The 25,916-nt window shown below is 47.2% G+C and overlaps 1 protein-coding gene across 2 annotated transcripts in view; it reads left to right on the top strand.

Annotated features, from left to right (window-relative positions):
* Positions 1–19,547: 19,547 nt before the first annotated feature.
* Positions 19,548–25,916, top strand: part of lpp (LIM domain containing preferred translocation partner in lipoma) — a 296,604-nt gene continuing 290,235 nt past the window's right edge. For both annotated transcript variants that reach the window (XM_078204277.1, XM_078204286.1), the window contains exon 1: positions 19,548–19,764. In XM_078204277.1, the coding sequence (XP_078060403.1) occupies positions 19,554–19,764 (211 nt within the window). In that variant the 5' untranslated portion in view covers positions 19,548–19,553. The remainder of the gene's footprint in view (positions 19,765–25,916) is intronic.

The following is a 25,916-nucleotide window of genomic DNA, read 5'->3' as shown; positions in this document are numbered from 1 at the left end:
CCCTTGGAGGACGAGAGGGGGGAGTTAATAGTGGGAAATGAGGATATGGCTGAGTCTTTAAATAAGTTTTTTGTGTCGGTCTTCACGGTGGAGGACATAAATAGTTTGCCAAATATTAACGATAGAGGGTTGGCAGCAGGAGAAATACTTAATACAATTAATGTTACCAGAGAGGCAGTGCTGGGTAGACTAATGGGACTGAAGGTGGACAAGTCCCCGGGTCCGGATGGAATGCATCCCAGGGTATTGAAAGAAATGTCAGAGGTAATAGTGGATGCGTTAGTGATTATTTATCAAAACTCGTTGCATTCTGGGGTAGTGCCGGTTGATTGGAAAACGGCTAATGTTACGCCGCTGTTTAAAAAAGGAAGGAGACAAAAGGCGGGTAACTATAGGCCGGTCAGCTTAACGTCTGTAGTAGGGAAAATGCTGGAATCCATTATTAAAGAGGAGCTAGCAGGGCATCTGGATAGAAATGGTTCGATCAATCAGACGCAGCATGGATTCATGAGGGGAAAGTCGTGCTTGACGAACATGTTGGATTTTTATGAAGATGTGACTAGGGCGGTTGATGGAGGAGAACCGGTGGATGCGGTGTTTTTGGATTTCCAAAAGGCGTTTGATAAGGTGCCCCATAAAAGGCTGCTGAAGAAGATTAGGGCACACGGAGTTGGGGGTAGTGTGTTAAAGTGGATTGGGGACTGGCTATCCGACAGGAAGCAAAGAGTCGGAATAAATGGGTGTTTTTCCGGTTGGAGGAAGGTAACTAGTGGCGTGCCGCAGGGATCGGTACTCGGGCCGCAACTGTTTACCATTTATATAGATGATCTGGAGGAGGGGACGGAGTGTAGGGTAATGAAGTTTGCAGACGACACAAAGATAAGTGGAAAAGTGAATCGTGTGGAGGACGGAGAAGATCTGCAGAGAGATTTGGACAGGCTGAGTGAGTGGGCGAGGATATGGCAAATGGAGTATAACGTTGATAAATGCGAGGTTATACACTTTGGAGGAAATAATAACAAATGGGATTACTATCTCAATGGAAACAAATTAAAACATGCTACCGTGCAAAGGGACCTGGGGGTCCTTGTGCATGAGACGCAAAAGCCCAGTCTGCAGGTACAACAGGTGATCAAGAAGGCAAATGGGATGTTGGCCTATATTGCGAGGGGGATAGAATATAAAAGCAGGGATGTCTTGATGCACCTGTACAGGGCATTGGTGAGGCCGCAGCTGGAATACTGTGTGCAGTATTGGTCCCCTTATATGAGGAAGGATATATTGGCATTGGAGGGAGTGCAGAGAAGGTTCACCAGGTTGATACCGGAGATGAGGGGTTTGGATTATGAGGAGAGGCTGAGGAGATTGGGTTTGTACTCGTTGGAGTTTAGAAGGATGAGGGGGGATCTTATGGAGACTTATAAGATAATGCGGGGGCTGGATAGGGTGGAGGCGGAGAGATTCTTTCCACTTAGTAAGGAAGTTAAAACTAGAGGACACAGCCTCAAAATAAAGGGGGGTCGGTTTAAGACAGAGTTGAGGAGGAACTTCTTCTCCCAGAGGGTGGTGAATCTCTGGAATTCTCTGCCCACTGAGGTGGTGGAGGCTACCTCGCTGAATATGTTTAAAGCGCGGATGGATGGATTCCTGAGCGGTAAGGGAATTAAGGGTTATGGGGATCAGGCGGGTAAGTGGTACTGATCCACGTCAGATCAGCCATGATCTTATTGAATGGCGGGGCAGGCTCGAGGGGCTAGATGGCCTACTCCTGCTCCTATTTCTTATGTTCTTATAGTAATGGACAAGGACGAATGTTGTCCTAAGGGTAGGGTGCTATATTGGGGGAAGGCTAACTATAGCCGGATTAGGCAGGAATTGGTGGCCGTTGATTGGGAGAGGCTGTTCGGGGGTAAGTCCACGTCTGGCATGTGGGAGTCTTTTAAGGAACAGTTGATAGGACTGCAGGACAGGCATGTGCCTGTAAAAAGGAAGGATAAGAAAGGTAGGATTCGAGAGCCGTGGATAACCAGGGAAATTGAGGATCTGATCAAAAAGAAAAGAGGGGCGTACGTTAGGTCCAGGCAGCTGAAAACAGATGCAGCTCTGGAGGAATACAGAGAGAGTAGGAAAGAACTCAAACGGGGAGTTAGAAGGGCAAAAAGAGGTCACGAAATGTTGTTGGCAGATAGGATTAAGGAGAATCCTAAGGCATTTTATTCATATGTTAGGAACAAAAGAGTTGTCAGGGAAAAAGTCGGACCTCTCAGGGACAAAGGAGGGGAATTATGCTTAGAACCCAAGGGAATAGGGAGATCCTAAATGAATACTTTGCGTCGGTATTCACAAAGGAGAGGGACTTGTTGACTGGGAGTGTCTCAGAGGGAGGTGTTGACCCGTTAGAGGGAATCTCCATTACAAGGGAGGGAGTGTTAGGCTTTTTAGGTAACATTAAAACTGACAAATCCCCAGGGCCTGATGGCATCTATCCTAGACTGCTCAGGGAGACAAGAGATGTAATTGCTGGGCCTCTGATGGAAATCTTTGTCTCTTTATTGGTCACAGGTGAGGTCCCTGAGGATTGGAGGATAGCGAATGTGGTACCGTTATTTAAGAAGGGTAGCAGGGATAACCTGGGTAATTATAGGTCAGTGAGCTTGACGTCCGTGGCAGGGAAGTTGTTGGAGAGGATTCTTAGAGACAGGATGTATGTGCATTTAGAATGGAACAATCTCATTTGTGACAGACAGCATGGTTTTGTAAGAGGGAGGTCGTGCCTTACAAATTTGGTGGAGTTTTTGAGGAAGTGACAAAAACGGTTGACGAAGGAAGGGCCATGGATGTCGTCCATATGGATTTCACTAAGGCATTTGACAAAGTCCCTCATGGCAGGTTGGTTAAGACGGTTAAGGCTCATGGGATACAAGGATGGTGGCTGGATGGGTAGAGAACTGGCTTGGCCACAGGAGACAGAGGGCAGCAGTCGAAGGTTCTTCTTCTGGCTGGAGGTCTGTGACCTGTGGTGTTCCACAGGGCTCTGTACTGGGACCTCTGCTATTTGTGATATATATAAATGATTTGGAAGAAGGTGTAACTGGTGTAATCGGCAAGTTTGCGGATGACACGAAGATGTCTGGACTTGCGGATAGCGATGAACATTGTCGGACAATACAGCAGGATATAGATCGGCTGGAAAATTGGGCGGAGAAATGGCAGATGGAATTTAATCCAGATAAATGCGAAGTGATTATTTTGGAAGAACTAATGTTGGGGGGAGTTATATAATAAATGGCAGAGCCATCAAGAGTATAGAAACACAGAGGGACCTAGGTGTGCAAGTCCACAAATCCTTGAAGGTGGCAGCACAGGTGGAGAAGGTGGTGAAGAAGGCATATGGTATGCTTGCCTTTATAGGACGGGGTATAGAGTTTCAAAGCTGGAGTCTGATGCTGCAGCTGTATAGAACACTGGTTAGGCCACATTTGGAGTACTGCGTCCAGTTCTGGTCGCCGCACTACCAGAAGGACGTGGAGGCTTTCGAGAGAGTGCAGAGAAGGTTTACCAGGATGTTGCCTGGTATGGAGGGTCTTAGCTATGAGGAGAGATTGGGTAAACTGGGCTTGTTCTCCCTGGAAAGACAGAGAATGAGGGGAGACCTAATAGAGGTGTATAAAATTATGAAGGGTATAGATAGGGTGAACAGTGGGAAGCTTTTTCCCAGGTCGGTGGTGATGATCACGAGGGGTCATGGGCTCAAGCTGAGAGGGGCGAGGTATAACTCAGATGTCAGAGGGACGTTTTTTACACAGAGGGTGGTGGGGGCCTGGAATGCAATGCCAAGTAGGGTGGTGGAGGCAGACACGCTGGCATCGTTTAAGACTTACCTGGATAGTCACATGAGCAGTTTGGGAATGGAGGGATACAAACGAATGGTCTAGTTGGACCAATGAGTGGCACAGGCTTGGAGGGCCGAAGGGCCTGTTTCCTGTGCTGTACTGTTCTTTGTTCTTTGTTCACAGCGCCAGGAATCCAGGTATGATTCCAGCTTCAGTAACTGGCTGTGTGGAGCTTGCATGTTCTTCCCGTGTCTGCGTGGGTTTCCTCCCACAGTCCAAAAATGTGCAGATTAGTTGGATTAACCATGGTAAATGTGTGGGGTTACGAGGATAGGATGGAGAAGCGGGCCTTGGTAAGATAGTGTCAGCGAGTCAGTGTAAACCCGTTGGGCTGAATGGCCTCCTTCTGCACTGTCGGGATTCTATGATTCTATAAGAAATGGATGCACCCTGTGCCCAAATCGAAGCTTTGGTTTTTAGATGAGGAGAGGCCCCTCCCATTGGCCCAGGGCTGACAGTCCTGGGTGAAGTGGAAATCTCTCAGAGCCGGCTACATGCAATCTTGGAATGCTGGCAGATTTTCTCAGCTGATTATCTGCTTTGAAGTTTGGTTATCAGGAAGTGAATAGTTACTGTCACGCCCAAATCCTTCAGCAGAGAGCCTGTACCCACTGGAGAGATTTCAGATCTTGATGTAGGTTTGAAAAGAAACCTCGAGATTCTGTGAGATCGAAGCACGTTTGTTCCCTAAACCTTTCCAGGAAAATCGGTCCAAGGTGAGTAACTGCAGCTGATGAACAGATTGTTATTAATCCATCTGAACGGTGGAACAGGATTGAGGGTCTGAATGGCCTCATGTTGTTCCTATAGCATTGCTGGATCCAATCTCAGCAAGCTGGCTGCATTGTGTTCACTCTGGCTGTTGTGCCACTCTTTGCTGATGTTTAATACGTGCTATTCCATTCTCTCACTGAGACAAGGGGATGGTCTTGGTGGGCTGGCGTGGAGCAGTGTCAGAGTGGAATCGCAACTGTTCAGTGAGATGCTCGCTGGGAAATTGATCCTGGGATTAAATGCTGTGAATTTTTGAATAATCTTGGAACTGGCAGATTTCAAATAGTTTGGCATTTTCATCTGTTAGAACAGTCCGAATGAACCTCGTGGACCCCCCGCCCGAGACCCCGCCTGAGACCCCCCACCTGAGACTTCCTGCCTAAGTCCAGTCTGACCCTCAGTGACCCCTGTCCAGTGTGACCGTCACTGATCCCTGTCCAGTCTGACCCTCACTGACCCTGTCCAGTGTGACCCTCAGTGACCCCTGTCCAGTGTGACCCTCAGTGACCCTGTCCAGTGTGACCCTCAGTGACCCCTGTCCAGTATGACCCTCACTGATCCCTGTCCAATGTGATCCTCAATGACCCCTGTCCAGTGTGACCCTCACTGACCCTGTCCAGTGTGACCCTCACTGACCCTGTCCAGTGTGACCCTCGCTGACCCCTGTCCAGTTTGACTCACTGCATTATGGTACCCCTTCACTGCCAGTTTCCACATTTCAGTGGATCATTCCTGCCAGATCCGGCTTGAAGCACCAAACATCTCATCCTCTCTCCTTCCATTTCAGCATTCCCATTGAACCATTCCCTGCCTGATACTCTGATCCACTCCTCAGCCACTACCAACAACTCACCCCATTCCCCTGGGATCTTTCCATGCAAACAAAGGCGATGTAACTCCTGCCCCTTTCCTTCCTCTCCCCTCACTGCCCAAGGTCGGCACGGTGGGGGGCACAGTGGTTAGCACTGCTGCTTCACAGCTCCAGGGACCTGGGTTCAATTCCTGGCTTGGGTCACTGTCAGTGTGGAGTTTGCACATTCTCCCTGTGTCTGCGTGGGTTTCCTCCGGGTGCTCGGGTTTCCTCCCACAGTCCAAAGATGTGCGGGTTAGGTTGATTGGCCATGCTAAAATTGCCCCTTCGTGTCCTGGAATGCGTAGGTTAGAGGGATTAGTGGGTCAATATGTAGGGATATGGGGGTAGGGCCTGGGTGGGATTGTGGTCGGTGCAGACTCGATGGGCAGAATGGCCTCTTTCTGTGCTGTAGGGTTTCTAAGTTTTGGTCCCAAACAGCCCTTCCAGGTGGATTAGTGATTTCTTTGTACCCTCAATCTAATCCATTGCATTCGCTGCTCACAGTGTGGTCTCCTCCACATTGAGGAGACAAAATGCAGACTGGGTGACCGCTTTGGAAACATCATCACTCAGTCCACAAGCTTGACCCCGAGCTTCCCATGACCTGTCATTCTAATTCTCCACCTTGCTCTCACAATGACATCTCAATCATTAAGTCAAAGAGTTTACAGCATGGAAACAGGCCCTTCGGCCCAACTTGTCCATGCCGCCCCTTTTTTTAATCACTAAGCTAATCAATTGCCGGATTTGCCCCATACCCCTCTATGCCCATCGTACCCATGTAACTATCTAAATGCTTTTTAAAAGATAAAATTGTACCCGCCTCTACTACTACCTCTGGCAGCTTGTTCCAGACATTCACCACCCTCTGCGTGAAAAAATTGCCCCTCTGGACACTTTTGTATCTCTCCCCTCTCACCTTAAACCTATGCCCCCAAGTCTTCGGTCTGCTGCACTGTTCCAGTGAAGCTCAGTGTAAGCTTAGGGAACAACAGCTCATTATTCATTTGGGCACCTCATAGCCATCTGGATTCAGCAGTGAGTTCAATAATCTTAGACAGTTAACTCTGTTTCCCCGTTCTCTTTAGTTTGTTTGTTTGTCTCTTATTTTTCTTTTAGACAACATCACAGCAGCTCCTACACATCTTATATCTCTTTTCTTTCCCCATCACCATTCCCTTTGGCCCAGTTCAACTAACTCTTCTGTCATTCAATTTCCCCTGTCTTTAACCCTATCACAGACCTTCCTTTGTCCTTATCCCACCCACTCCTTGCTCTAATCCCGTTGCATCGCAATTTCCAATTCTAATGCGAGGACCTTGACCTGAAATGTTAACTCTGTATCTGTCTCTGCACTGAAATCTGTGGAACATTTCCAGCCCTTTCTGTTTCAGTAAGCGGGTTCTCTATTCTGGTTTGTAACTGTCTGGTTGACAGTACATAGTTACAAAGGGGCATTGACAGAATGAGTGGGCAAAACTGTGCCAGATGGTGTTCAGTGTGGAGGAGGTTTGAGGTCACCCACTTTGATTCTGAGAAAGTCAACTCAAATTGCTCTCTGAGTGTTCAGAGACTGAGGTAGACTGGTCTCTGGCTAGTAATGATGTGGAGATGCTGGCGTTGGACTGGGGTAAACACAGTAATAAGTCTCACAACACCAGGTTAAAGTCCAACAGGTTTATTTGGTAGCAAAGGCCACTAGTTTTCGGAGCGCTGCCCCTTCACTGTGCCGCAAGCCCATGGATAACCTTGTTGTGGGAAATTTACCACTTCGGAGTCAGACTTGGAGGTTCAACAAAACAGTTTTATTTTGGACAAAGCTTTGGGAGAAAGCACTGGTACTCCGCAGTACTTGGCAGCTACCTTCTCAACTGCACAATGGTAGTTGACCATCTTTATACCTTTTAGACAATAGGCAGTACGGACATTAGCCGTTAGCACATCATTACAAGTTGAGTAGACAGATACGGACATCGACAGTTAACACATCATTACAAGCAGACAGGTACAGACATGGACAGTTAACACATCATTGTACATAGAATGGATACATTTATGCAGTTATGTCCTCTATCAATGACTGGTTTTGATTTATACATTCAGTGGCTGATCTTGTTACATTTATGCATTTATGTCCCCATCAGTGGCTGACCTTATTATCAAACTCATTGTTCTGGGTCTGCTCTTATCTAAAGTGCCTCAAGCTCTGACCAGTTTCCTGCAGCAATTCAGATACTGCAGGTTTTAACTCTGTGTAACTGTCTGTGACTCTTGATGTCCCTTCCCAGAGTCCATTTTGTGTGCCAGGTAACCATTTTGTGTCCATCACTTTAATTTCACCATAACAGCTCCCCCTTTTTGGTCAGGATTATTATTTAATAATCCCCAGACCAACAACAGCATCTTCACAGGTAGATGTTCATCTTCTTTCCTTCTTCGTAGTTCTCGATGTCTTCAGGGGTTCCCATCATGTATTCTTCCTCAATGGTTACACTGGCTTCTGGCACAATTCATGTCACCATTGCTTGACAACAGACATTGAGGCATCCAACAGTTAGGCAACAGACAATTACTATTGCAATGAGAATGATCAGTCCATGCAGTAAATAGGATCGTTGCTCCGAAAGCTTATGGTATTTGCTACCAAATAAACCTGTTGGACTTTAACCTGGTGTTGTGAGACTTCTTACTGTAAATAGGATCCCCAGGATCCCCCCACTAGCCATTCCAGCCAGCTACTCCCTTTCTTGGGTCCCTGTCTTTAATCATCAATCTGTTTTCTGATGTTATTAATGACTTGGGTGATGTTATAGGATTCGTCTGTGACATGGGTTATGCATTTGTCTCCTGTGATTGTACATACTCCACCTTGTTGTGCTAACCCCGGTAGTCTACTGCATATCGTGTCTGCTGTGCATACAATCTCAGTTCAGCCATTTCTTGGTTGACAGCCTCCAGTGCTTTTGAAGTGCTGTTTCCCAGGACTGTTAGTCCACAGACAATATGATTCCTATTTTTTGCACTAATTACTCTTGCTGCCCCCCCCCCCCCCCCAAAGAGATAGAGATGTTGAAGCCATTGAAAGGGTGCAGAGGAGATTTACAAGGATGTTGCCTGGATTGGGGGGCATGCCTTATGAGGATAGGTTGAGGGAGCTTGGTCTCTTCTCCCTGGAGAGACGAAGGATGAGAGGTGACCTGATAGAGGTTTACAAGATGTTGAGGGGTCTGGATAGGGTGGACTCTCAGAGGCTATTTCCAAGGGCTGAAATGGTTGCTACGAGAGGACACAGGTTTAAGGTGCTGGGGGGTAGGTACAGGGGGGATGTCAGGGGTAAGTTTTTCACTCAGAGGGTGGTGGGTGAGTGGAATCGGCTGACGTCGGTGGTGGTGGAGGCAAACTCGTTGGGGTCTTTTAAGAGACTTCTGGATGAGTACATGGGATTTAATGGGATTGAGGGCTATAGATAGGCCTAGAGGTGGGGATGTGATCGGCGCAACTTGTGGGCCGAAGGGCCTGTTTGTGCTGTGGCTTTCTATGTTCTATGTTCTAACTCCAAGGAACCCGCATCCCAGTGATGATCCCATTGTGCCCGGGGTTTCCCAATCAGCGCAGAATTCTTTGCTGACAGCCTGGGTTACTGTCTTTCTCCGGATATGCCCCTTCTGAGGGCATGGAACAGTCAGTGGTCCTATTGTTCCTACTGCAAAAAGGATCGGGAGGGTTGGTGTTGCTGTCGTGTAGGTGCCGTTGAAGAGGAATACAAATCCCTTCTTAGCCCGGTAGCATTTAGTGTCCCGATTATTGATTTGTGTATACTGCCAATTTACTTGACTCCCCGTTTGATCCCACCACCTGGTAAGTATCAAACGGGTATGTCCATTCAGCTGAGCTGACATGAGTCCCATTACACTGTCCACAAATCAGCTGCCTCCCCGCGGTTACGTTCAGGCATTTCTGTTCATCACAGGTGCAATTAAACTGACCTCTATTTACCCGACAGTGCTGACGGACACACTGCGTCTGTACGCAGGACTCATTCTTGGGGACCAAGGCATATGCACATCCCCATCCCTGCCCCGAAAAACAACGTGGATAGCTTGCATTATCCGAGCACGCTCTTCCTCCCACCTGTTGGAACCCCCCGCACACAGGATCTGTGGGGTTTACAAGTCCCACACATCTCCCCTGTATACCCCTTTTATATTTGCCAATTTGTCCCTTACAGGGTGCGTCTGATGTATCTACGGTATATAAGTCATGGGGGGTCCACCCAGGGGTGGCCACAAATAGGGCTTCTACCGATTGGGCTAACGGGTAGCATACAGTTCGATTCCCGTGTAAGTGTATATGAGCTTTAGGTTATCCTCGAGCCCAGTCAAGTTTACAGTCACGACAACGCAAAGTAATACAGTTAGATCCGCGATTTCATACATGTCCGCAACAAGCAAGTATCCATCCTAATACTGTCAGTTATACAATTTTCAAAAGTTATACTGTTAACCCGAACGCGTCAGTTACTCTTGCTTGTAGTCTTCGCCTGTTTAGGGGAAAGTAATCTGGTCATTTTCCTTCATTCATTTCCTTGTGTAATTTCAGCTGGGTCCAATGTTTCCATACACCTTTCCCTCTTATGTCCAGACAGGCACAGGTGTCTCTACTAATCATAACCTCATGTGGCCCATTCCATTTTGGTGCAAACCCTGGTTTTTCGGGTAATGTTTTTACTGGGACGCGACTTCCCGCTGTTGGGACGTCAGGGAGCATTTCAAGCTCTCTCTCTGCATCTCTTTCTTCCTGATTATCTTTTACCAATTTCATAGAAGTTAATCATAGAAACCCTACAGTGCAGAAAGAGGCCATTCGGCCCATCGAGTCTGCACCGACCACAATCCCACCCAGGCCCTACCCCTACATATTTTACCCGCTAATCCCTCTAATCTACGCATCCCAGGACACTAAGGGGCAATTTTAGCATGGCCAATCAACCTAACCTGCACATCTTTGGACTGTGGGAGGAAACCGGAGCACCCGGAGTAAACCCACGCAGACACGAGGAGAATGTGCAAACTCCACACAGACAGTGACCCGAGCCGGGAATCGAACCCAGGTCCCTGGAGCTGTGAAGCAGCAGTGCTAACCACTGTGCTACCGTGCCGCCCCTTTTAGTTTGCGCATCCCTTTTAGTTGGGCGCTTAGTTCCAAAACATATCTTTTGATTTTATCTTTTAGTGGACCTACATCGGTCCCACCTGTTATGATGCTTTCTGGTAATTACATCGCCCGTCCTATCATTAGTTCATAAGGGGTTAATCCGGTTGTCCGGTTTGTGGTGGCTCTTCGCCTCATTAATATAGTGGGCAATACTTCTGTCCACATTTTTCCTGACGATTGTATGGCTTTAGCCAGTGCATTCTTAAGTGTTCTATTCATACGTTCCACCATTCCAGAACTCTGTGGGTGGTAAGGGATGTGGAATTTTTGTTTTATCCCCATCAATTGGCACACTGTTTTTACCACCTTTCCAGTGAAGTGCGTCCCTTGATCTGAATCGATTTGTAGGGGTACACCCCATCTAGGGAGTACCTCTTCTGCCAATATTCTAGCCACCGTGGTAGCAGTACAATTCCTGGTAAGGAACGCTTCTCCCACCTGGTGAACTGGTCTACAATAACCAGACAATAGGTTTTGCCATGGGATTGTGGTAGTGGCCCTGTAGTGGCCCTCGAGGTTTCTCACTAGCTTTTAACAATGCCTCAATTCTTTGTTGATGCTGAATAGGAGTTCCTCCCGTGGTTATGAACCCCATTCTACCCCATGCTGCCATATAGTTATGTATTACCCCGAACGCGTACCGACTATCTGTAAATATGTTTACCGTTTTGCCTTCAGATAACTCTAGTGCCTGTGTGAGTGCCACTAGTTCTGCCACTTGCGTGGATAGACCTCCGTCGATTCTTTCTGACCTTACTATTTCTAATTTGTCATTCACTACTGCCCACCCTGTTCGGGGTGATCCTTCCACATATTTGTGTGACCCATCCACAAAAAGGGTCTCCTCAGCTGTTGTTAAAGGTACATCCTTTATCCTGCCTTCTTCTGCGTCCATATCTATATCCCCACAACTGTGTGGCTCTCCTGTGTCTAAAATCCCTTCTGCTGGGTTATTCCCTGTATCCCTTATTATTATTACGGATTTGCTTGGAGGTAGGAGGACAGCTCCCCATTTAGCCCTTCTCATGTTTGAGATGGACCTCAGTTTTCCCGTGTTCAACATTTCCACCAAGGTGTGTTTGGTGTGAAGGATTATATTCCCTGTCATGATTACTGGCTCGCTAACCTTTACGGCCCAGGCAGCGCAATCCAAGGCGGCTATGCACCTTGGCAGCCCAGTGACTACCGGCCCTTCTGCTGTTGAATAATAACCGATGGGTCTCCTTTTGTCTCCATGGTCCTGTGTTACCACGGCGGAATAGAACCCTCCCTCATTACTACAATGGATATGGAAGTCTTTATTGGAATCTGGTAATCCTAGTCCAGGGGCTGATATCAGTTCTGTTTTTAGTTTGTTGTAAGCCTCTTCCTGCTCGGGTCCCCATTCTACGGGATTTAAAGCTGGTTTTCCCCCTTTGACTCGTCTTTGTATAGGTTCTGCCAATTTTGCGAATCCCGGGATGAAACTTTGGCTATAGTTAAACAGTCCCAGCACCTTCCTGACCCCTCTTACGGTGACGGGTCGCGGCATTTGTTGTACCGCCTTCTTTTAGTCTGTTGGCATTTCTTTAAGCCCTTGGGATATAAGGAGTTCTAAGTACAGGACTTGTGTTTTCCCGATTTTGGGGCTCACCTTTAACCCTGTGGTTTTTAGTTCGTTTAATACTAGATACAGTGCTTCTTGATGTCCTGACTTGGATTCTGAAGCTATTAAGATATCATCTACATATTGTAGAATCGTGCTACCCTCTGGCAGTTCTACCCTGTTCAGGATGTCACTCATTACTCGATGGAAGATAGCGGGGCTGTTGTGGAATCCCTGCGGTCGGCGAGTCCAAGTGTACTGCTTGTCTCCCACTGTAAAGGCAAATTTGTCTTGGGATTCGGGATCCAATGGTAAGGACCAGAATCCGTTGGCTATATCCAATACTGTGAATATTTTGTGCTCCTGTGACAGTCCATTCAGGATTGTCGAGGGGCTTGCTACAATGGGGTGCAACTTGGACGTGACTTTATTGAGTCCGGTGTAATCTATCGTGAGCCTATAGCTTCCGTCAGGCTTGCTCACTGGCCATGTTGGGGAGTTAGTGGTGCTTGTGGTTTCTCTCAGAATCCCTCTTTCCACTAACCCTTTAACTATCCCCACTACAGCTTTCTCTGCCTCTGGTTTTATTGGGTATTGTCGGTGTGGCTTATGCTCCGGTCCAAGTACCTTTATTGGGTCCATTTTAGTTAAGCCGGTGTCTAATTTTGTTTCAGCCCATACTCCGGGGACGGAAGCACAGATGGCTCCGAACCCTCCTGTCTCTAATTCCCAATTGCTGGTGGTGGCTGTGGCCACCCTAATAGTTTCGAGGTGACTTGTGAGTTTCTCTATTCTAGTTTTCCGACCGTCCCGTTTTGGCCAGATTAATTCTCCCTTTCCACAGTCTATCAGAATCTCATATTCTTTCAATTAAATCATTTCCCATTATTGTACCCTCGTTATTTTTACACACATAAAATTTCATTGGTATATACAAATTATTTATTTCTACTAACGTGGTCTCGCTCAGGTAGGTGGGTGTTTTGTTCCCTCCTATCCCGGTTAAGTAAATCATTCTACTTGTAGTGGGTAAGGGTAGGTCAGTGACAGATATGGATGCTCCTGTGTCCACCAGCATCTCACATTGCCTGCCCCCTACTAGTGCAGACACATAGATCCTTCCCTCCTTCTTACCCTTATGAATGGGGGCTGCAGACCGTCAATCTTGCTGACCTCGGAGGTTCCTTGGTTCCTCCGATTCTGCTGTGGTCATAGATTGGGTCGGGGGTCTCCCATGTTTGTCCCAACACACTGCTTGTGTGTGTCCATTTTTATTACAGTGACTACAATGTTTCCCACTGCTTCCAAATTTGTTTCCTCTCCTTGGGACCCCGCAGTCCCTCGCAAAGTGCCCTTGTCGGCCACAATTGTGACAAGTCAGTTTGGACTTAGTTCCGTTCCCGTTACTGTAAGCGGCTACTCTTTCTAGCCTTGCTCTTGTCTGGGATTTCTCCTATCCGCCTCCCGCTACGCCACTAGCCCACTCTACCAATTCATCATAATCTTGGGACATAATCACTCCCATTTTTAGGATGGTTTGGTGAGCGCTGGAGAGCCTATCCTTGAAAGCCTGGATGAAGGCTCGATCCCCATGGTCTGGGCTTCCTTGCCCTGAGCATTCCTGGTATACTTGGAACAACCGTTCCCCGTACTCAGCAGCTCCTTCCCCCTTTAGCTGCTTGGTCGTTGTAATTCTGCTCCAGTTAGTAGGAGCATTTCCTAAAACTCTCTGAATTTCTGTCTTAAACTGGGTGAAGGGTGCCTGTTGGGCATCTATTTTTGCTGTTAGGGCGACTACATGTGTTCACCGTCCCCCACTATAATCCTGTGCTGGAGGAGCGGCAGGTCCACCTGCTACCTATCTCCACTTATCTGCTGGACAGGCTGCCCTGACCAGCTGGTGTATGTCTCTCAGGTGTAATTGGTGTCCTACCCAGATTGTATCTAATTCTTCCCAGATAGAATATAAAAGCAGAGATGTCTTGCTGCATCTGTACAGGGCATTGGTGAGGCCGCAGCTGGAATACTGTGTGCAGTATTGGTCCCCTTATTTGCGGAAGGATATATTGGCCTTGGAGGGAGTGCAGAGAAGGTTCACCAGGTTCATACCAGAGATGAGGGGTGTTGATTATGAGGAGAGACTGAGCAGATTGGGTTTATACTCGTTGGAATTTAGAAGGCTGAGGAGGGATTTTATAGAGACCTATAAGATAATGAATCCACGCTAACACCCTACCCCCAACTCCGTGTGACCCAATCTTCTTCAGCAGCCTTTTGTGAGGCACCTTATCAAACGCCTTTTGGAAAGATAGATAGAAGCAGGGAAGTTGTTTCCACTGGTGGGTGAAACTAGAACTAGGGGGCATGGCCTCAAAATAAGGGGAAGCAGATTTAGGACTGAGTTGAGGAGGAACTTCTTCACACAAAGGGGTTGTGAATCTGTGGAATTCCCTGCCCAGTGAAGCAGTTGAGACTACCTCATTGAATGTTTTTAAGGCAAGGATAGATACATTTTTGAACAGTAAAGGAATTAAGGGTTATGGTGAGCGGGTGGGTAAGTGGAGCTGAGTCCACAAAAAGATCAGCCATGATCTTATTGAATGGCGGAGCAGGCTCAAGGGACCAGATGGGCTACTCCTGCTCCTAGTTCTTATGTTCTTATGTTCTTATCTTATCTGTTCCCTTCATGATCTTATATGTTTCTATAAGATCGCCCCTCATTCTTCTGAATTCCAATGAGTATAGCCCCAGTCTACTCAGTCTCTCCTCATAGGATAACCCTCTCAACTCCGGAATCAACCTAGTGAATCTCCTCTGCACCCCCTCCAGTGCCAGCATATCCTTTCTCAAGTAAGGAGAATGGCCTCCTGTTGTTCCTGTGGCAGTTTGGGTTGGAGATATTGGGCTAGATTTCATTTTCACATCTGAAGTGAGATTGATGAGGGTTTTCTGCTAACTGGGTTTCTGCAGAGTCAATGCCCTGTTCCCCAATGTTTAAACTTACTCAGATTCATTAGCACAGAAATAATGTGGAAGCTATCTCTCGGTCACACTGCCGCCTGGTATATTCCAGTCAGAATCTGAAAGGAATGGGATTTCAATCTGTTTTTAATGTGTAGATTGGAGCGTAACCAGCCAGACTGACACTAACACGTGTTGGGCATTGTCACGAGCGGGTTGTGGTCACACTCTCCTGCCTATGTGCTGTCTTGATGATGCCATGTGTACGGGTGAGCTGCGATGTAGCATGCTGACTCAGATTTTACCCAGCAGCTGGTTAAAGGCACTGTTGCTAATGTGACAATCATTGGAGAATGAGTAAATCCTCTGTGAACACTGAGCAGGGTTAGAGTGCCTGCCTGATTTATTTGTGTGGAGTGAAGGCTCTGTGATTGCAGCTGGATTAGCAAGGAGCTTCCCCTGGATTGCAAACAATCAGCACAAATCTGAAATGAGAAAGAATTAAATGTATCCCATTCTTCATCGCCGCTGAGCTGGGTTCCTTTCCCAAATGATGGGAGGATCCGATAGAGTGACAGCGATTTCCTTTCCGATGGACGCCGTCGGGAAGAATTGCTCCTTCATGTAGAATTTATTGCCGAACCCTCGTGGCTGTTTTGTGGCGATGATTGGATTGTATTGACATCTTAGTGGTTTCTTTGTCAGGACCAGCCACTGTCCATTCCCCGATGAACATTAATGAGATATTTCCAACAATACAGCAGCTGTTATAGTTATTTTTTGTGTTGTATTTTCTACATTTATGGAATAGAGTTTTGTTATTCCACTGGGATGAGAACTCCCATCACTGGGCCTTTTGGGAAGTTTAATAGCTACCTCAGTATCTCAGTATTTGCCTTCCTATCAATTCCTGTGCATATAACACAGAAACATCGAAAATAGGAGCAGGAGGAGGCCATTCGGCCCTTCGAGCCTGCTCTGTCATTCGTTACGATCATGGCTGATCATCCAACTCAATAGCCTGATCCCCGCTTCCCCTCATATCCTTTGTCCCCTTCACCCCAAGTGCTCTATCCAACTGCTTCTTGAAATCACACAATGTTTTGATCTCAACTATTTCCTGTGGTAATGAATTCCACAGGCTCACCACTCTCTGGGTGAAGACATTTCTCCTCACCTCTGTCTCTGGGGCGGCACGGTGGCACTGCTGCTTCACAGCGCCAGGGACCCGGGTTCGATTCCTGGTTTGGGTCACTGTCTGTGTGGAGTTTGCACATTCTCCCGTGTCTGCGTGAGTTTCCTCTGAGTGCTCCAGTTTCCTCCCACAGTCCGAAAGACGTGCTGGTTAGGGTGCATTGACCTGAACAGGTGCCAGAGTGAGGCGACATGGAGAATTTCACAGTAACTTCATTGCAGTGGTAATGTAAGCCTTACTTGTGATGAATAAATAACTTTAAATGGTCTACCCTGTATCCTCAGACTGTGACCCCAGGTTCTGGACACCCCCACCAAGGGGAACATCCTTCCTGCATCTACCCTGTCTAGTCCTGTTAGAATTTTATCGGCTTTTGTGAGATTCTCTCCCTTATTCTTCTAAACTCCAGTGAATATAATCCTAATCAACTCAAAATCTCTCCTCATACATCAGTCCCACCATCCCAGGAATCGGTCGGGTAAATCTTCTCTGCATTTCCTCTATTGCCAGAACATCCTTCCTCAGAAAAAGAGACCAAAACTGCACACAATACTCTATATGTGACCTCATCAAGACCCTGTATAAACAACAACATCCCTGCTCCTGTAATCGAAACCTCTCACAATGAAGGCCAACATGCCATTTGCCTTCTTTACCGCCTGCTGCACCTGCATGCTGACCTTCAGTGACTGGTACACAAGGACACCCAGGTCCCACTGCACACTCCCCTCTCCCAATTTACAGCCATTCAGGTAATCTGCCTTCTTGTTTTCGCTTCCAAAGTGGATAACCTCACATTTTTCCAAATGCCTCCTCTACTCCTCCTCCATGATCATCCTCAACACCAGTGCCCCACAAGGCTGTGTTCTCATCCCCCTACTATACCCTTTATACACCTATGACTGTGTGGCCAAATTCCCCTCCAACTCCATTTTCAAGTTTACTGATGACGCCACCATAGTGGGTCGGATCTCAAACAATGACGAGACAGAGTACAGGAATGAGATAGAGAATCTGGTGAACTGGTGCGGCAACAATAATCTCTCCCTCAATGTCAACAAAATGAAGGAGATTGTCATCGACTTCAGGAAGCATAAAAGAGAACATGCCCCTGTCTACATCAACGGGGATGAAGTAGAAAGGAGAGAGCTTCAAGTTTTTAGGTGTCCAGATCACCAACCCGTCCTGGTCCCTCCATGTGGACACTATAGTTAAGAAAGCCCACCAATGCCTCTACCTTCTCAGAAGACTAAGGAAATTTGGCATGTCAGCTACGACTCTCACCAACTTTTACAGATGCACCATAGAAAGCATAGGTGTGTCCAATGAGGACACGTACCAACTGACTCAAGAACAGCTTCTTTCCTGCTGCCATCAGACTTTTGAATGGACTTACCTTGTGTTAAGTTGATCTTTCTCTACTCCCTAGTTATGACTGTAACACTACATTCTGCACTCTCTCCTTTCCTTATCTATGTACCGTATGCTCTGTCTGTATAGCGCGCAAGGAACAATACCTTTCACTGCATACTAATACATGTAAGAAGTTTAACAACACCAGGTTAAAGTCCACCAGGTTTATTTGGTAGCAAAAGCCACACAAGGTCCAACGCCGGCATCTCCACATCATTACTAATACATGTGACAGTAATAAATCAAATCAAATTATACTGCATATGCCCACCCATTCAACTTGTCCAAATCACGCTGAAGCATCTCTGTATCCTCCTCACAGCTCACCCTCCTACTCACCTTTGTGTCATCTGCAGATTTAGAGATATTATATTTAGTTCCCTTGTCATTAATATACATTGTGAATAGCTGGGGTCCCAGCACTGACCCCTGCGGTATCTACCAGTCACTGCCTGCCATTTAGAAAAAGACCCATTTATTCCTACTCTTTATTCTCTGTCTGCCAACCAGTTTTCTATCCATCTCAATACACTTCCCCAAATCCCATACGCTTAAATTTTTATGCTAATCTCTTATGTGGGACTTTGTCGAAAGCTTTCTGAAATTCCAAATAAACCACATTCACAGGCTCCCCCTCATCAACTCTACTCGTTACATCCTCAAAGTATTACAGCTGTTTATGCCTCTGTTCCTCTCTTTTCCCTCCCTCTCCCATCTCCCTCCTTCTCCCATCTCATCCTCTTCCATCCCAAACTCTTCCCTCCTCCCTGCCTCCCCTTCCCCTCACATCTCCCTCACTCCAGCTCAGCCCTCCTCCCTGTTGGCCTCACTCACTGCCTCAGGGTGTGTCTCTCTCTCTCTCTCTCTCTCTCAGTCTGTTCTGCGTCTTACACAGAAATATAGAATGGTTACAGCAAAGATGGGTGCCATTCGACCCTTTTTCCACGCTCTCTAAGGCCAGTTCTCCTTGTTCCATCGCCTGCCTTCTTCCCTGGAAATCTTTTGTTCAGATAATGATCCAGTTCACTACACTTGGATTCCGGATCATGATCACCCAACAATCTACGCTGTCCACATTACTCGGGTGGGATTTTCCGGCTGCGCCCGTCCCAAGGCCAGGAATTCTTGCCCGAGGTTAACGGACCGTTGCAATGTGATAATGAGCAGATCATTTGTTTTTTGTGATGTTGATTGAGGGATGGATATTGCCCCAGACACGAGGGGAGTTCCCCCGGCCTCCTTCAAAAGAATGTCATGGGATCTTTCACTCCCAAACAGGCAGATAGGGCTTCAGTTTAATATTTCAGCTGGCAGTCAGCTCCTCTGACAGTGCAGCACTCCCTCAGTGCTCTGCACTGAAGTGTCAGCCTGGATTTTTGTGTTTACGCCTGGGGTGGGATTGGAACCCAGAACCTTGTGACTCAGAAATGAGAGAATATCATCGACTGAGCTCCAGCTGACACTCTGAGAAACAAGAGGCGCTGCGAGGGTGTGCTGAAGGGATGGTGGCGATGGGTTAGGTAGAGTGGGCTGAGTGGTCTAACTCTAGTATCTAACAGTGATGTTGTTTGTATGGTTGGTGCTTGGTGAGTTTTTCATTCAGACTCAGTGACCAGTTGACGGTAAGCACTCATTCAACTCTGCTCTATTTTAGGTTTCTCAGACATGTCCACCCCAACCTGGCTCCCTCCACAGCAGACCGACAACTCTGGACATGTCCCGGCCAGGGTGGAGACCATGGCATCAATCGCCACCCCCAGCATCTCCGTGTCCACTCAACAAGCACCAAAGAAATTTGCACCCATGGTGGCTCCAAAACCCAAGTTCAACCCCTACAAACAGAATGGACAAGCCCTTGGACAGATGGGCACTGAAGGTCAGTTCCAATAGCCCTGGTGCTTTGATTTGATTTGATTTATTATTGTCACACGTATTAGCATACAGTGAAAAGTATTGTTTCTTGCACTCTGTACAGACAGAGCATACCGTTCATAGAGAAGGAAATGAGAGAGTGCAGAATGTAGTGTTACAGTCATAGCTCGGGTGTAGAGAAAGATCAACTTAATGCAAGGTAGATCCATTCAAAAGTCTGACAGCAGCAGGGAAGAAACTGTTCTTGTGTCAGTTGGTACGTGACCTCAGACTTTTGTATCTTTTTCCCGACGGAAGAGGGTGGAAGAGAGAATGTCCGGGGTGCGTGGGGTCCTTAATTACACTGGCTGCTTTGCCAAGGCAGCGGGAAGTGTAGACAGAGTCAATGGATGGGAGGCTGGTTTGAGTGATGGATTGGGCTTCGTTCACGACCCTTTGTAGTTTCTTGCGGTCTTGGTCAGAGCAGGAGCCATACCAAGCTGTGATACAACCAGAAAGAATGCTTTCTATGGTGCATCTGTAAAGGTTGGTGAGAGTCGTAGCGAACATGCCAAATTTCCTTAATCTTCTGAGAAAGTAAAGGCGTTGGTGGGCTTTCTTAACTATAGTGTCGGCGTGGGGGGACCAGGACAGGTTGTTGGTGATCTGGACACCTAAAAACTTGAATCTCTCAACCATTTCTACTTCATCTACTGGTGTTGGCACAGGACAGCTGTTCAATTTTTATTCATTCTTGAGACAGGGGCATCACTGGCTGGACCAGCATTTATTGCTCATTCCTAATTGCCTTTGAGAAGGTGGTGGTGAGCTGCCTTTTATAACCACTGAGTCCCTCAGGTGTAGGTACACCCACAGTGCTGTTAGGGAGGGAGTTCCCGGACTTTGACCCAGTGACAATGAAGGAACTGGGAGGTCTGTGAAAGGATGTTTGAAAGAGTGTGGTCTGGTTTCCCCTTTCATTCCCCACAATATTCAAGGATGCAGTCTTGTCCAATTCGCTCATCAATTTTCACGCACTCTTCCCTGTCTGTGTGAAACGTAACAAAAGCAGGAAATGCTGGAAAATCTCAGCAGGTCTGACAGCGTCTGTGGAGAGAGAACAGAGCCAAAATTTCGAGTCTGGATGATCCTGACTCTGAGGTCTGATGAAGGGTCATCCAGACTCGAAATGTTGGTTCTATTCTCTCTCCACAGACACTGTCAGACCTGCTGAGATTTTCCAGCATTTTCTGTTTTTGTTTTTAGATTCCATCATCCGCAGTATTTTGTGTTTATCTGTGTGAAACGTAACTCGTTTCTGTCTCTCACTGCCTGTGTGTCAATCTATCATTTACTTTCTCTTTCTGTCACTGTCTTGTCTGTGTGTCAGTGACATTGTTTTTGCTTGTTTGTGTGGATATTCTATTGTTGGATCATCTCAGAAGATGTTGGCTGTTTTACTTTTGGGAAGGAATCTGCTGGAGGCAGAGATCATTTTCAAAGTAACTTTATTTACATATTCATTCCGTACAGGATTACAAAGCGCCAGGAGAGAGCCATTGCTGCTCTCACAGGTGCTCCATATTCTCTGCTTCATGCCATTATTTTGATATATCACCTTACGCACAGGCTCAGTAGCGATTGTTGACGTAGTGTTAGAGTTAACCCTTTACCCAACATCTCCCCCAGGTCTTTATCTCTACAGGTATGTTTAAGTTTATTTATTAGTGTCACAAGTAAGGCTTACATTAACACTGCAATGAAGTTATTGTGAAAATCCCCTAGTCACCACACTCTGGCACCTATTCAGGTACACTGAGGGAGAACTTAGCACGGCCAATGCACCCTAACCAGCACATAGAACATAGAACAGTACAGCACAGAACAGGCCCTTTGGCCCACGATGTTGTGCCGCATTTTATCTGAAACCAAGATCAAGCTATCCCACTCCCTATCATCCTGGTGTGCTCCATGTGCCTATCCAATAACCGCTTAAATGTTCCTAAAGTGTCAGACTCCACTATCACTGCAGGTAGTCCATTCCACACCCCAACCACTCTCTGCGTAAAGAACCTACCTCTGATATCCTTCCTATATCTCCCACCACGAACCCTATAGTTATGCCCCCTTGTAATAGCTCCATCCACCCGAGGAAATAGTCTTTGAACGTTCACTCTATCTATCCCCTTCATCATTTTATAAACCTCTATTAAGTCTCCCCTCAGCCTCCTCCGCTCCAGAGAGAACAGCCTTAGCTCCCTCAACCTTTCCTCATAAGACCTACCCTCCAAAACAGGCAGCATCCTGGTAAATCTCCTCTGCACTCTTCCACATCCTTCTTATAGTGAGGTGACCAGAACTGGTCTTTGTTCAATAAATTTTGCTCACAATATTCCAAATGCGGTCTCACCAAGGTCCTGTACAGTTGCAGCATAACCCCATGGCTCTTAAACTCCAACCCCCTGTTAATAAAAGCTAACACACTATAGGCCTTCTTCACAGCTCTATCCACTTGAGTGGCAACCTTTAGAGATCTGTGGATATGGGCCCCAAGATCTCTCTGTTCCTCCACAGTCTTCAGAACCCTACCTTTGACCCTGTAATCCACATTTAAATTAGTCCTACCAAAATGAATCACCTCACATTTATCAGGGTTAAACTCCATTTGCCATTTTTCAGCCCAGCTTTGCATCCTATCTATGTCTCTTTGCAGCCTACAACAGCCCTCCACCTCATCCACTACTCCACCAATCTTGGTGTCATCAGCAAATTTACTGATCCACCCTTCAGCCCCCTCCTCTAAGTCATTAATAAAAATCACAAAGAGCAGAGGACCAAGCACTGATCCCTGCGGCACTCCGCTAGCAACCTGCCTCCAATCCGAAAATTTTCCATCGACCACCACCCTCTGTCTTCGATCAGACAGCCAGTTGCCTATCCAATCGGCCAACTTTCCCTCTATCCCACACCTCCTCACTTTCATCACAAGCCGACCATGGGGGACCTTATCAAACGCCTTACTAAAATCCATGTATATGACATCAGCTGCCCTACCTTCATCAACACACTTAGTTACCTCCTCAAAAAATTCAATCAAATTTGTGAGGCACGACTTGCCCTTCACGAATCCGTGCTGACTATCCCGGATTAATCCGCATCTTTCTAAATGGTCGTAAATCCCATCCCTAAGGACCTCTTACAGTTTCCTCCCACACCTTTCGGACTGTGGGAGGAAACTGGAGGAAACCCATGCAGACATGGGGAGAATGTGCAAACACCACACAGACAGTGACCCAAGCCGGAGATTGAACACGGATCCCTGGCGCTGTGAGGCAGCAGTGCCAACCCGCTGTGCTGCCGTGCCGCCCTACCCACTATGCCACCCCTAAGCCGCATCCTCCTCCATGTGTAACTCTATGTCTGTGCAGACTCACTGAAAGAGCAATTCCTCCACCTTCCCCCTGTAAGGGGCAGGCAGTGGCTTGGTGGTATTGTCACTTGCTGAGTAATCCAGAGTCCCAGGATAATGCTTTGGGGATCTGGGTTCAAATCCCACCACGGCAGGTGGTGAAATTTGAATTCAATAAAAAAATCTGGAATTAAACGTCTAATGATGACCATGAAGCAATTTTCGATTGTTGGAAAAGCCCATCTGGTTCACTCATGGTCTTTCGGGAAGGAAATCTGCCATCCTTGCCTGGTCTGACCTACATGTGACTCCAGACCCACAGCAATGTGGTTCACTATTAAATGCCCTCAGGGATGGGCCATTCTGGCCCCGCCAATGACGCCCACATTCCATGAATGAATAAAAAAAACCCTGAACAATCTCCCTTTTCAGATAATAATCCAATTCCTTTTATTAAATGCCTCCATTGTCTCCCAGGCAGTACATTCCAGATTTTAACCATTCGCTGTGAAAAAGCTTTCCTCACTTCACCACTGCTTCTTTTGCCAATGACCTTAAACCTGTGCCCTCTGATTCTTAATCCCAGAACCAATGGGAACGGTTTCTCCCGATTGGTGCCCCCCGATGCCCCTCAGGATTTAGGATCCCTTCATTAAATCTCCTCTCATCCGACTTCTCCAATTTATTCACAACTCAAATTAATGTCCAGCCCTGGAAACTTTTCTCACCTTGACAAAAATCTTCAGCCAACTACTCTCTCCCTCGCTATTCCACTCATTCTTTCTCTCTTTACCTCCCCCTTTTTCTCCACTTCTTGTATTCCACTTTCCCCCCTCTTTCAGCCCGCCCCACAATCTCTCTGTCTCCCTCACCCTCTTGTCTCTTCCCCATATTTCTCTCATTATGGGGGGATTTTTCCTCTCCTGCCCGCCACAGGAATCGTAGCGGGGAGTTGGAGGGGGGGGGGGGGGGGGGGGGGGGGAGAGACAATGCAAAGGGCTGTTGACCATGGGCAGGATATTCCGGTTTTGGGGCAAGCGCAGCTGGAAATTCCTGCCTGTGACTCTCTATCTGCTCCTGCTTCCCATTCCTGCTGTAACTCGGAGACTCTCTCCTGTTTCCCATGCTGCTTTCTTTTGTATGATCTTTCTAAATTTCACTCCATCTGTTTCTTCCTTTCTTTCTATCTCTGTCTCCCTTCTCTTTCTCTCCTCTCACATTGACAGCTGCTTCTCAAATGACTTAAGTATAAAGATCTCATCCTTGTTTTCATGGCCTTCCCCCTCCCTATCTCTGTCAAGTCCAGTAAAAAGCCTCACAGCACCCGGCTAAAGTCCAACAGGTTTATTTGGGATCACTCACCTGAGGAAGGAGCAGCGTTCCGAAAACTCGTGATCCCAAATAAACCTGTTGGACTTTAACCTGGTGTTGTGAGACTTCTTACTGTGTTTACCCCAGTCCAACGTTGGCATCTCCACCCTCTGTCATGTCCAGCAGCAGAACTCTCCGAGAGATCAGCACTCCTCCACTCCGTCTGTTGAGCATCCCAGTTTTAGGTGCCCCTTCCATTGGCAGCCGTGCTTCACCTGCCTGGATCCCGAGTTCTGGAATTTCCTTCCTAAACCTCTCAATCTCTCATTCCTCCTCCTTGAAACCTTACACTTTCAGCAATGTCTTTAGTTCACTGCACTAACTGATTACTATCAGGCTCAGGGCGACATTTTGTTAGCTGGTGTCCCTGTGAAGCATCATGGAACTTTTCCCTAATTTAAACTGCTTTTTTATTGCCAGTTTTTGCTCTCTGATACTCTCCTTCCTTCCCTCCCTCCCCTCCCCCCTCCCCCTCCCCTCCCTCCTCCCCTCCCCCTCCCTCCTCCCCTCTGCCCCTTCCTCTCCTCCCTCTTGCCATCTTTCCTTCACTTTTCCTTCCTCTTCCTTTCCGGTTTTGTTCCTTCGTTCTCTGGCCACGATTTATTGCCACTCCCTCGTTGTCCTGAACTGAGGTGTTTGTTCATTGCTGTGGATCTGGGATCACGTGTACACCAGACTGGGCAAGGACGGCAGGGTTTCAGTGAAGTCGATGAGTTGATGATAAGACACCATTACTGAGACTAGCTTTTCAAACCAGATTTATTTCACTAATTCACAGAACCACAGAATAGTTACAGCGCAGGCGGAGGGAATTCAGCCCATCCGATACCCACTGGTTCTCTGAGTGGTCAATGCATCAAATGTCTTTTCCCCAGAGCCCTGCACAGTCTTCCTCTTCAGAGAATAATCCAATCCCCTCTTGAATGCCTTGATTGAACCTGCTTCCACCTCAATATCAGGCCGTGTATTCCAGACCCAAACCACTTGCTGCGTACAGACATTTTTCCTTAAGTTTCCATTGCTTCTTTTGCCAATTACCTTAAATCTGTGCTCTCTCATTCCCGATCCATCAACCAGTGGGAACAGTTTCTCCTGATCGGGGGGTGGCTGGATGGGTAGAAAACTGGCTTGGCCACAGGAGACAGAGGGTAGCAGTCGAAGGGTCTTTTTCCGGCTGGAGGTCTGTGACCAGTGGTGTTCCGCAGGGCTCTGTACTGGGACCTCTGCTATTTGTGATTTATATAAATGATTTGGAAGAAGGGTGTAACTGGTGTTATCAGCAAGTTTGCGGATGACACGAAGATGGCTGGACTTGCGGATAGCGATGAACATTGTCGGACAATACAGCAGGATATAGATAGGCTGGAAAATTGGGCGGAGAAATGACAGATGGAATT

This window comes from Mustelus asterias, chromosome 3 (genome assembly GCF_964213995.1).
Source record: "Mustelus asterias chromosome 3, sMusAst1.hap1.1, whole genome shotgun sequence".
Lineage (NCBI taxonomy): Eukaryota > Metazoa > Chordata > Chondrichthyes > Carcharhiniformes > Triakidae > Mustelus > Mustelus asterias.
This window is presented reverse-complemented; position numbering and strand designations above follow the sequence as displayed.